Consider the following 12,680-nt stretch of genomic DNA (forward strand, 5'->3'; position numbering starts at 1 on the left):
ATGGGGTCGCAAAGAGTCGTACACGACTGAGCAACTGAACTGAACTGAACTGAACTCTGACTATGGATACACCAAGACTACTCAAACTGATGAACATTCCGTAAAATAAACTGGCCCATATTCTTCAACAGTGTCTGTCATGAAAGAAAACTGAGGAACTTTTTCAGCTAAAGAGACTAAAGAAATATAATCAAATGCAATGCAATATCCTGGATTGGATCCTAGACTGAAAAAAATATGGCTATAAATGACATTGTTAAGACTGTACTTGAATATACAATGTAAATTGGATAATAGCATTGTATTAATATTCAATTTTCTGATTTCAATCATTTTAGTGTGGTTGTAAAATATCCCTGTTTTTTAGGAAATGCTCACATACTTAGGGTAGTATAGAATAGTGTATATAACTGACATCTTAGAGTAAGATAAACACTAAATCAAGAGGCAAAATGTGAACAGTCAGTTAATCTATATAAGGAATATATGGGAATTCTTTGTACTATTCTTTTAACTTTTCTGTAAGTTTTGAATTATATCAAAATAAAAAGTTACCAAAAGAAAAATCCCTAAGATAAGAAACTAAGGCCTATGGATTAGAACCTTCTAGTGGATATGAAACCCTGCTGGATCTTCAAGATCATTGTATCATAATTGGACAAGATGAACCAGGTTGAGGACAACTGAGAATCTGAGACAGAGAGACAGATCCCTCTGTATCAGGGGAAATGATCTGGGTTCATCAAAGGTCTGTGGGAGATGGCCCTCGGCAAATATTCAGTTCAACAAATATCTGTCAAAAATCTCTTACATGGTAGACACTATTCTGGATATGGGAGCTAAATCAAGTAACCAAAGTCCCTAGCTTCATAGACCTTACATTACAGTCAGGGGAGTCAGCCACAGACATATATACATCATTGACAATTCAGTGCCATGGAGATGAATAAAGCAGAGTAAGGATGACAGTACTGAGGGCAGAGGGAAACTTTTGTATATTAATATTAGTCAGGAAAGCTTTGCTAATTAGGTCATGTACAGAGTTCTGAAGAAAGTCAAAGTTCTAATGGTTCCGTAGGGGAAAGCATTCCAGTCAAAAGAAAAAGCAAATATGAATGCCTTTACTCAATGAATGATTGCTTGACAGTTTTGAAAAACAGCAGACTTGCGAGGTCAGAGTGGAAAAATCAAGTGGGAGTGTAGTATAAAATGAGGTCATGGAAGTAAGCAGTGGGACAAAAAATATAGCTTTATGGGCCATTGTTAGGACCTTGATTTCATGGTGGGTGTGATGAGAAGCTATTGAAGCATTATGACCTAAGATGTTTAGAAGGACAGTGCCAGCCCCTGTCCTGGCAGTGGTAATGCTACTTGGATAACAGGAGGGAGTCCAGATGAAAAGGTGGATTCCTCCTTCTGTCTGCAAGCCCCAAATGAATGGGCTGTTGGTTTTTTGTTTCTTGCCTCAATAAATGGTCTGACAGCCACATGGTAGTAGCCAGAGCTCAATGACTGTTATAGATTCTTCCTTCTTTACTCATCTGAGTTAAAGTGAGTGAATTTTTTCTTCTAATAAATTTTTTTCAAATATGGCTTCTTCTCTTCATCCTTGCATGCATGCATAGTAAGTCACTTTAAGTCATGTCCAACTCTGTGTCACCCCATGAACCTGTAGCCCACCAGCCTCCTCTGTCCTTGAGATTCTCCATGCAAGAATACTGGAATGAGTTGCCATGTCCTCCTCCTCTTCATCCTTATTGCCTCTCAATAACTCAGATTCTTTTCATTTCTTTTCTGGGTTGTTAAAATACAAATTCATTATTCCCTTGCTTTTGGTCCTATCATTTCTGATTAAGCTATACACCATTATTTTTTAAAATTACAGGTTGCAATGCATTAATTGACATGAAATCAGTTGAAAGAGTCACAACCCAGTTTTTAGAAATGAAATAGAAATTAAGGAAACAATTCCATTCACCATTGCAATGGAAAGAATAAAATAGTTAGGAATAAATCTACCTAAAGAAACAAAAGACCTATAGAAAACTGTAAAACACTGATGAAGGAAATCAAAGATGACACAAATAGATGGATAAATATACCATGTTCATGGATTGGAAGAATTAATATAGTGAAAATGAGTATATTACCCAAAGCAATCTATAGATTCAGTGCAATCCCTATCAAGCTACCAACGGTATTTTTCAGTGAATTAGAACAAATAATTTCACATTTTGTATGGAATTACAAAAAACCTCGAATAGCAAAAGCAATCTGGAGAAAGAAGAATGGAACTGGAGGAATCAACCTGCCTGACTTCAGGCTATACTACATAGCAATAGTCATCAAGACAGTATGGTACTGGCACAAAGACAGAAACATAGATCAATGGAACAAAACAGAAAGCCCAGAGATAAATCCACACACCTATGGACACCTTATCTTTGACAAAGGAGGCAAGAATATACAATGGAAAAAAGACAATCCCTTTAACAAGTGGTGCTGGGAAAACTGGTCAACCACTTGTAACAAATGAAACTAGAACACTTTCTAACACCATACACAAAAATAAACTCAAAATGGATTAAAGATCTAAATGTAAGACCAGAAACCATAAAACTCCTAGGGAAAACATAGGCAAAACACTCTGACATAAATCACAGCAGGATCCTCTATGACCCACCTCCCACAGTAATGGAAATAAAAGCAAAAATAAATAAATGGGACCTAATTAAAAGCTTTTGCACAATGAAGGAAACTATAAGCAAGGTGAAAAGACAGCCTTCAGAATGGGAGAAAATAATAGCAAATGAAACAACTGACAGAAAATTAATCTCAAAAATATACAAGCAGCTCATGCAGCTCAATTCCAGAAAAATAAGTGACCCAATCAAAAAATGGGCCAAAGAACTAAACAGACATTTCTCCAAAGAAGACATACAAATGTCTAACGAATACATGAAAAGATGCTCAACATCACTTATTATCAGAGAAATGCAAATCAAAACCACAATGAGGTACTGTCTCACACCAGTCAGAATGGCTGCTATCAAAAAGTCTACAAACAATAAGTGCTGGAGAGGGTGCAGAGAAAAAGGAACCCTCTTAACACTGTTGGTAGGAATGCAAACTAGTATAGCCCTATGAAGAACAGTGTGGAGATTCCTTAAAAAGCTGGAAATAGAACTGCCATACAACCCAGAAACCCCACTGCTGGGCCTACATACTGAAGAAACCAGAATTAAAAAAGACACGTGTACCCCAATGTTCATCGCAGCGCTGTTTACAATAGCCAGGACACAGAAGCAACCTAGATGTCCATCGGCAGATGAATGGATAAGAAAGCTGTGGTACATATACACAATGGAATATTACTCAGCTATTAAAAAGAATGCATTTGAACCAGTTCTAATGAGGTGGATGAAACTGGAGCCTATTATACAGAGTGAAGTAAGTCAGAAAGAAAAACACCAATACAGTATATTAACTCATATATATGGAATTTAGAAAGATGGTAACGATGACCCTATATGTGAGACAGCAAAAGAGACAGAGATGTAAAGAACAGACTATTGGACTCTGTTTGAGAGGGGAGGGTAGGATGATTTGAGAGAATAGCATTGAAACATGTATATTTGTCGGGGTCCAGCCCCAGCAGGATCCAGGGGTACCCTCAGGATGCCGGCGCTGGTGATAAGAGAGAAAAAAAGAGAGAAAGAGAGAGAGAGAATGACATGGGGAGACCAAGCTTCGGTGAGAGAGGCCCATAACTTCATTTTCAAAAGGAACTTTTATACCTTGACTTGTACATAGAGGGAAATGAAAGATGCAAAGTCATGCAGAGTCAGCCCAAACATTACATCTGTTTTGTCTTTATTGAAACCAGGATTTTTTCTGCATGCCTTTCCCATAAACAACGTTGTGTGCATTATCTTCTGGCCTTGGAGGCCTGTGGACATTTTATGACCGTTTTTTGATAAAGGCTGCTCAACCAGAAAACTTATTTTCCCTTGAAGTGTTTTTTCTTTATATTTATAATTTATGTCAGCCTCAGAAAGTGCTAAAGAGAGTTACATTCTCACGGAGCAAAGGTGCACCGAAGAATTGATGCTTTTGAACTGTGGTGTTGGAGAAGACTCTTGAGAGTCCCTTGGACTGCAAGGAGATCCAACAAGTCCATTCTAAAGGAGATCAGTCCTGGGTGTTCTTTGGAAGGAATGATGCTAAAGCTGAAACTCCAGTACTTTGGCCACCTCATGCGAAGAGTTGACTCATTGGAAAAGACTCTGATGCTGGGAGGGATTGGGGGCAAGAGGAGAAGGGGACGACAGAGGATGAGATGGCTGGATGGCATCACTGACTCGATGGACATGAGTCTGGGTGAACTCCAGGAGTTGGTGATGGACAGGGAGGCCTGGCGTGCTGCAATTCATGGGGTCGCAAAGAGTCGTACACGACTGAGTGACTGATCTGATCTGATCTGATACATATGCCATGTATCTATATGTTTTATAAAACTATTCCCATTCTATGACTTTTAAAAATTATATACACATATGCACAAGGGCTAGAAGAGAACATGGACAAATAAAAATCACTTTTAACTAAAAAAAAAAAAAAATTAAATAGCCACCATCAAAACTTTTAGTTACCACTATGTTGGAGATATTAGCCTGTGCAGTAAGGCGGGGGAACAAAATAAAATATAAACTTTAGAAATGAAATAAAGCTGTCATTATTTGAAGGAAACAACTGAATATGTAGAAAATCCTAATAAGGTTTTTTTTTTTAATAGAATAGAATGTGAAATAGAGTGATACTTGGGGTAAATATTATACATATTTAAACAAACACATCTATATGTATGTACCAGATCACCATGTGAAATTGAGTCACTGTCAATAACTATCAGCAAGACCCTCTTTGACCCACCTTATAGAGTGATAGAAATAAAAACAAAAATAAGTAAATAGGACCTAATTAAACTTAAAAGCTTTTGCACAGCAAAGGAAACTAACAAAATGAAAAGACAACCCTCAGAATGGGAGAAAATAATAGCAAAGCAATTGACAAAGGATTAATCTGAAAAATATACAGGAAACTCATGCAGCTCAATATCAGAAACACAAGCAACCCAATCAAAAAATGAGAAGACCTAAACAGACATTTCTCCAAAGAAGTCATACAGATGACCAATAATACATGAAAAGATGCTCAACATCACTCATTATTAGAGAAATGTACATCAAAAGTACAATGAAGTATCACCTAACACTGTTTAGAATGGCCATTATCAAAAAATCTACAAATAGATGTGGAGAAAAGGGAAGCCTCTTGCACTGTTGGTGGGAATGTAAACTGTTAACAGCCACTATGGAGAATGTATAGAGTTTCCTTAAAAAACTAGGAATAAAAAATGACATTATGACCCAGCAATCCCACTACTGGGCATATATCCTGAGAAAACCAGAATTGAAAAAGACACATATACCCCAGTGTTCACTGCAGTACTATTTAGAATAGCTAGGATATGGAAGCAACCTAGATGTCCATCAGCAGATAAATGAATAAAGTAGAAGTTGTGGTACATATATACAATGGAATATTACTCAGCTATAAAAAGGAAAGAATATGAGTCAGTTGAACTGAGGTGGATGAACCTAGGGCCTGTTTTACAGAGTGAAATAAGAATCGGAAAAATAAATATCATATAGTAAATGCATATATATGGAATCTAGACAAATGGTACTGATGAACCTATTTGCAGGGCAGGAATAGAGATGCAGACATAGAGAACGGACTTGTAGACACAGCAGGGGAAGGAGAGGATGGGATGAATTGAGAGTGTAGCATTGAAACATACATTACCATATGTAAAGTAGATAACTAGTGGGAAGCTGCTATATAACACAGGGAGCTCACTCCGGTGATGACTTCTGTGATGACCTAGAGGGGTGGGAAGGGGCATGCTGTTGTACAGCAGAAACCAACACAACACTAAAGCAATTATCCTCTAATTAAAAATAATTTTTTTTAAAGGTCACTGCCCAGTAAGCTTGAAACACCACTGTTTTGTGCAGCTGCCAGAATGAACCTTCTGAAATGCAATCTGATCATGTTACCCACTTAGAATTCTTCACTGAACTCTTGTTGCAAGCTCTTTAACAAATGAGGTTTTTATAACTTGCTCACATCTGTATGTCCAGACTTATCTCTTACAGTTTCCACATGCATGCCACTTTCCATGACTTCCAGACCTGTTTTCTTAGTGTGAACCCTGACTCCTTTTTCCCCATCCCCATTTCATCACTTCTCTGCCCATCTGACTCCTGCTTATCCTTCAAGTCTGAGTTGTAGCATCACCACCCCCTAGTGTGTTAGGATACGTTAGTAACTCAGTCATGTCTGACTCTTTGCAACCCCATGGTCTATAGCCCACCAGGCTCCTCTGCCCATGGAATTCTCCAGGCAAGAACACTGGAGTGGGTAACCTTACCCTTCTCCAAGGAATATTCTCAACCCTGGAATGGAACCCGCGAATCCTAGAGTGCAGGCAGATTCTTTATTGTCTGAGCCCCCAGGAAAGTCCACCTAAATCTCTAGCCACTGGTACAACTCCCCTGTGAGTAGAAATGAGCCATCCCTCCTCTGTGGATGTACTAAACTCTATTAGAACCCTTATTTCTCCATGAGTATTAACTAGTGTGTTTGTGTCCTCGAGGTGGGTTATAAAGTCATTGAAGCCAAAGGCTGGGTTTTGTTCAGCATTTTCCCCCACACCGAACACAGTATTTGGTGTAGAGTAATCCCCTGAATGTTGGGTCTTAATGTTGAATTAAATATTTTTTTTACATAGTTTTAACAGTCAGTACATCAGGCTTTTACTGTATAGTATTTCATGATTAAAGAATTGAACTCTGATACTTAAGCAACTACTTCTCTACAAAGCAACAAGAAATCCAAACCCATCCATGTTCTATGACTACCTTTGCTTCTATGTAACTATTTCTATGACCGTGTGTCAATCCTTTCAATAGTGGTGTTTAATTTTGTATCCTAGCTTCCCAGTTCTGGTGACCTGTGGAGCATTCACATGGATTTTGACACCAAACGGCTGGATCCCTGGGAACGAATCATACCCACCTTCAAATACAGCCGAGACACTCCGTTTTTTGAAATGCTTGTCCCCACAGCTGACACAGTGCGCTTTGGGTACCTAATGGAAAAACTACTGGCAGTCAAGCATTCAGTGTTGTTTACCGGAATAACTGGAGTTGGCAAGGTAGGAAACCCACATCAAACAAGAAAGTGTTAGTTGCTCAGTCATGTGCACTCTTTATGATCCTGTGGACTGTAGCCTGCCAGGCTTCTCTGTCCATGGAATGCTCCAGGCAGGAATTACTGAAGTGGTTAGCCATGCCCTTCTCCAAGGGATCCTCCCAACCCAGGAACCAAACCTGGGTCTCCTGCACTGCAGGAAGATTCTTTATCATCTGAGCCATGGGGAAGCCCCACCTCATACAAGAAGCTCTGTCCAGAAGGAGGGCACGATGAACCTAGAATTGTGAGCCCCATAAATAACACCTTATATCTCAGGGGAATTTCTTCTGTATTTGTGTCACTTTTTCAGGAAGAATATAACTATGCTGAATCTGTATCAGGTCCACAGTTTGCCACTTTCTGAATAAATCCTTGGTGTCAATAATGTATATAAACCAGAGGACCCTGTGAACCAGTCTTTTGTGTTTGGGAGCTTTTATGTTGTGTCCCTGGAAATTTCTGGGGCTGCCACTTCACAAGTTAGGGTGGGAACCTGTCAAGGCAGTTTGTGTCCCTGCAGACTATTAATGAAGGTCAGCCTTTCGCCTCCTGCCCATTTACTTCTACTCGGCACAGTGTTTAGGAAAAGTAGAATATAGAGGAAAATGCTGATTATTTGGTCTTCTTGATTTGGGGGCAGTCCACATGAACAGGGACTCACTGTTTTCCCTCTAAATTGTTTCTAAGTCTCTGACTCTTGCTATCAAATTAACTTGGATAGTAACCAAGATGGATTTTTGTATAAAACTAAAATAAAAATTTTTGCTGAGATAGAGCTGATTAGAATGTTTCCTTGGTTCTGATAACTGTAATTAAATGGAATCTCCAGGAAGAAAAAGACATTTCAATCTAGTTTTAACCTCCCTCCCTCCTCTTATCCTGATTTTACTCATTGTACCAGATTATTACTGATATACATAATTGAAAGATATTGAGTATAAATCAATTAACATCTTTTTTTAAAATTTTTAAGTCTGTTATTGCAAAAGGATTGCTAAATAGAATTCAAGAATCAGCCGGCTATGTCCCTGTTTATCTAAATTTTTCTGCTCAAACTTCATCTTCAAGAACACAAGAGATCATTGAGTCAAAACTGGAAAGGAAAAGAAAAAATATCCTAGGTAAGATTTATTCTTGTCATTTGCCTCACACAAACTATTTATTAAGCTAATTCAGAAAAACAGTACACGTAATAAAGTTACAATTGGATATTTCCTTTGCTTAATTTATTTGTAAAGGTAATTCTGTTCATGCTACTCTTTCATGGCTTTACATCTAGATATCTTACTGTTAGCAAGCAAGTCGTTTACGTCTGTCATCACCTGCAACTCAGAACATCTTCTATCTCTACCTCTCCAAGGCTCTCCCTCTCTCTACTCTCTCTTCTTTCAAACATGCATTGATTTCCCTTTATTTAAAGCAAGCAAACCTCTTTATATCTGGTGCATTCAGTTACCTGAACCCAGTAGGGAATAAGCATGAAACCGCTTTGGAGTTTCTTCAGGCAGCACTTCCCCCCAGGCTTTGTGGGATCTCCCTCACGCTTCCTTTTCAACTGTTTCGATCAATACCATAACTTTCTGGTCACTTGCAGTCATTTTGAGTCTTCAATCTTCAATCCCAAACCTAATTTTTTTTTTTCGTCTTTTTTTTAAGTATCGTCCTGTTAATCTCTGCTGTACAGCAAAGTGACTCAGTTATACATATATGTACATTCTTTTTTATATTCTTTTCCGTTATGGTTTATCCCAGGAGATTGGATCTAGTTTCCTGTGCTCTACAGTAGGGCCTTGTTGTTTATCAATCCCCAATCCAATTTAAAACTCCTCCCGGGGACTTCTCTGGTGGTCCGGTGACGTAAGCAGGTGGTGCGGGTTTGATCTCTGATCAGGGAGCTAAGATCCCCACATGCCTCGCAGCCAAAAAGCCAAAACATAAAACAGAAGCAGTGTTGTCAGAAATTCAATAAAGACTCTTTTAAAAAGCTCTTCCTCTCCTCTGTTTTAAGCCAGGTTTGTGGCTGGAGGTGCGGGAGGCAAAGAGGGGCATGGGTGCTCTTTTACTCTTCACACCCTGCTCTAGTGTATCGGGATGGGAGGAAAAGGGAAGGACAAGGTTCTCTGTAAGTGTGGGTTGTCTTTGCTTCTCTGCTGGCCAGACGGCTGTCCCCGCCCTTGGTGTGACACACTTCCAGGAGCAGGCCCTCTGAAGGATTTCTGAAAGAACTGTGTGTAGGCCAAGCCCTGACCTCCCCACTGGAAGCTTCCCTGACCTCGCCAATGGAAGTTTCCCTGACCTCCCCAGTGGAAGGTTCCCCTGATCTCCACAATGGAAGGTTCCCCTGACCTCTGCATTGGAAGGTTCCCTGACCTCCTCCCCAATGGAAGATTCCCTGACCTCTCCATTGAAAAGTTCTCTGTTGGCAATGAGTCTCAGCCCCACTCCGTCCCACCCTGAGGCACATCCTGTAGCCTCTTGCGCTATGGTCCGCTTGTCCAGCCCACTGCCTTCCTGGTGGAGCACTAGGCCAAGCTCAGGCCCAGCTGCCTTCCACATGCCATCATCTCACAGGCCTTGCTGTACCAGCTGCTCTACTAACCCCTTTTTGTTCCTCCTTTCGTGCTTAAGTAGATGCAGGGCAATAGATGCCAGTCTTTCTGGTGGGGGCCCCAAATTTTTATGAATGATTGTCTTAGAACTCTTCCATACCCGTGACCTGCTACTTGACTTCCAGAGGCCAGAAAATGAAGTGAGGCCATGGGATTTACCTTATTTTCTTTGCAGTTGTCACTGATGCCAGATACCGGCATGGGTGGAGTCACTTCCTCTGCTTAAGTTGTTCTCTTTTCTCTGTTTATCACTTTTTTTTTTCTGAATGTACATATTGACTCTCTTTAGGTTAAATGTGACATTGTACAGCTCCAGTGGATTTCCCTTTGATGTAGTTTGTTGTTGTTCAATTACTCAGTCATGTCCGACTCTTTGCAACCCCATGGACTGCGGCATGCTAGGCTTCCTTGTCCTTCACTATCCCTGTTTTGATGTTATAAAGGTGCTTTTGAAAATCCAGCCATGCTTTCCCTATATAGGGTAGTGGGATGGCATTTATGTAAGGAAACCTGGAGATTTGTCTGCTTCCTAGTGTGAAAACGAAATGACCTTCTTCACTCCATGCCCAGGCTGCACAGTTGGTGAGGACAGTTGGGAGTCGTTGGGGTTAAGGAAGGTCACCCAAAATGCTGGCATCATCCTGCACCGGGATGGTGAGAGTGAGTGCTGTGCTTAGGATGCACTTCATTTCCTAAGCTGGAGGTTCTTAACCTAGAATTACAAAATCATATCTGGGAAAGCACTCATGCATTTTCTAAGAAGGCCTGCAACTTTCAGCATATTTTCCAAAGGGTTCAAGCAATCAAAAAGAATCCCTCAACACTGTAAATCAATTACGTATGCTCAGTTGCTCAGTCATGTCTGACTCTTTGCGACCCCATGGACTGTAGCCTGCCAGGCTCCTCTGTCCATGGGATTTCCCAGGCAAAGGTACTGGAGTGAGTTGCCATTTTGGTGAGGGACCATCTGATAATGTGGGTATCCTGGCTGAGTCTATAACTCCCTGTCAGAGCCTGGATGGGGCCAGAGGGAGGACTCTCCTCCTCAACTCAGGATTCCCCTAGGGCCCTCCTCACACTTAAAAGCTGAGCTCATTATGACCTACATGGTGTACATTGAGTCCAAAGCCATACCTAAGCTTTGTCTTATGTTTTGAAAGTTTCAAAAGTGAGTCACTCATTTGTGTCCAACTCTTTGTGACCCCATGGTCATTAGCCTGCCAGGCTCCTCTGTCCATGGAATTCTCCAGGCAAGAATACTGGAGTGGGTTGCCATTCCCTTCTCCAGGGGATCTTCCCAACCCAGGAATCGAACCTGAGTCTCCTGCATTGCAGGCAGACTCTTTACCATCTGAGTCACCTTACTGAAGACAAATCATAATTCTTAAACTCATTTTCTTTCCCTAGGAGCACCAGGAAACAAACGAGTTGTGATTTTTGTTGACGACCTAAACATGCCCAGGCTGGATCGCTATGGCTCTCAGCCTCCCATTGAATTACTTCGGCAATATCAAGATTTTGGTGGATTTTATGACAGAAACAAACTCTTTTGGAAAGATATACAGGTTACTTTAGGTTTTAAATGACTTTGTGTGTCTCCATGTAAACGGCAATGAAATGTGGTGCACTCATTTGTTAGAGTTGCCATAACTAAGTACCATAGACTGGGTAACTCAAACTGTAGAAATTTATTTTCTCCCAGTTCTAGAAGAGGAAAGTCCAAGGTCAAGATATCAGTAGGGTTGCTTTATTCTGTGGCTTCTCTCCTTGGTTTACAGATGGCCATGTTCTCCCTATGTCTTCTTATGATTTTCTCCTTGTGTCCATCTTTGTTCAAATTGTCTCTTCTTATAAGGAGACATCAATCATATTGGATTAAGGCCCATCTTAATGACTTCCTCTTAACTAAGTTACTTCTTTAAATACCCATCTCCAAATATAGTCAGATTGTGGATACTAGGAATTAAGGCTTCAGCCAAAAGGAGGTTCAGTTTAGTTCAGTTCAGTTCAGTCACTCAGTCTTGTCTGACTCTTTGCGACCCCATGAACTGCAGCATGCCAAGCTTCCCTGTCCATCACTAACTCCCGGAGCTAGTTCAAACTCATGTCCATTGAGTCGGTGATGCCATCCAACCATCTCATCCTCTGTCTTCCCCCTCTCCTCCCACCTTCACTCTTTCCCAGAATCAGAGTCGTTTCAAATGAGTTAGTTCTTTGCATCAGGTGGCCAAAATATTGGAGTTTCAGCTTCAGCATCAGTCCTTCCAATGAACACCCAGGACTGATCTCCTTTAGCATGTACTGGTTGGATCTCCTTGCAGTCCAAGGGACTCTCAAGAGTCTTCTCCAACACCACAGTTCAAAAGCATCAATTCTTCGTCACTCAGCCTTCTTCATGGTCCAACTCTCACATCCATACATGACTACTAGAAAAACCATAGCTTTGACTAGACAGACCTTTATTGGCAAAGTAATGTCTCTGCTTTTTAATATGTTGTCTAGGTTGTTCATAGCTTTCCTTCCAAAGAGCAAGTGTCTTTTAATTTCATAGCTGAAGTCACCATCTGCAGTGATTTTGGAAACCAAAAAAATAAAGTCTCTCACTGTTTCCATTGTTTTCCCATCTATTTGCCATGAAGTGATGGGACTGGATGCCATGATCTTAGTTTTCTGAATGTTGAGCTTTAAGCCAACTTTTCCCTCTCCTTTTCACTTTCATCAAGAGGCTCTTTAGTTCTTCTTTACTTTCTG

The 12,680-nt window shown here is 40.4% G+C and overlaps 1 protein-coding gene across 1 annotated transcript in view; it reads left to right on the top strand.

Moving 5' to 3' along the window:
* Positions 1-12,680, top strand: part of DNAH6 (dynein, axonemal, heavy chain 6) — a 280,222-nt gene that overhangs the window by 134,923 nt on the left and 132,619 nt on the right. The window contains exons 39-41 of the mRNA XM_010862179.1: positions 7,061-7,282; positions 8,294-8,441; positions 11,337-11,494. Coding sequence (XP_010860481.1) covers positions 7,061-7,282; positions 8,294-8,441; positions 11,337-11,494 — 528 coding nt within the window. The remainder of the gene's footprint in view (positions 1-7,060; positions 7,283-8,293; positions 8,442-11,336; positions 11,495-12,680) is intronic.

Source organism: Bison bison, unplaced genomic scaffold (assembly GCF_000754665.1).
Source record: "Bison bison bison isolate TAMUID 2011002044 unplaced genomic scaffold, Bison_UMD1.0 scf7180017864480, whole genome shotgun sequence".
Classification (NCBI taxonomy): Eukaryota; Metazoa; Chordata; class Mammalia; order Artiodactyla; family Bovidae; genus Bison; species Bison bison.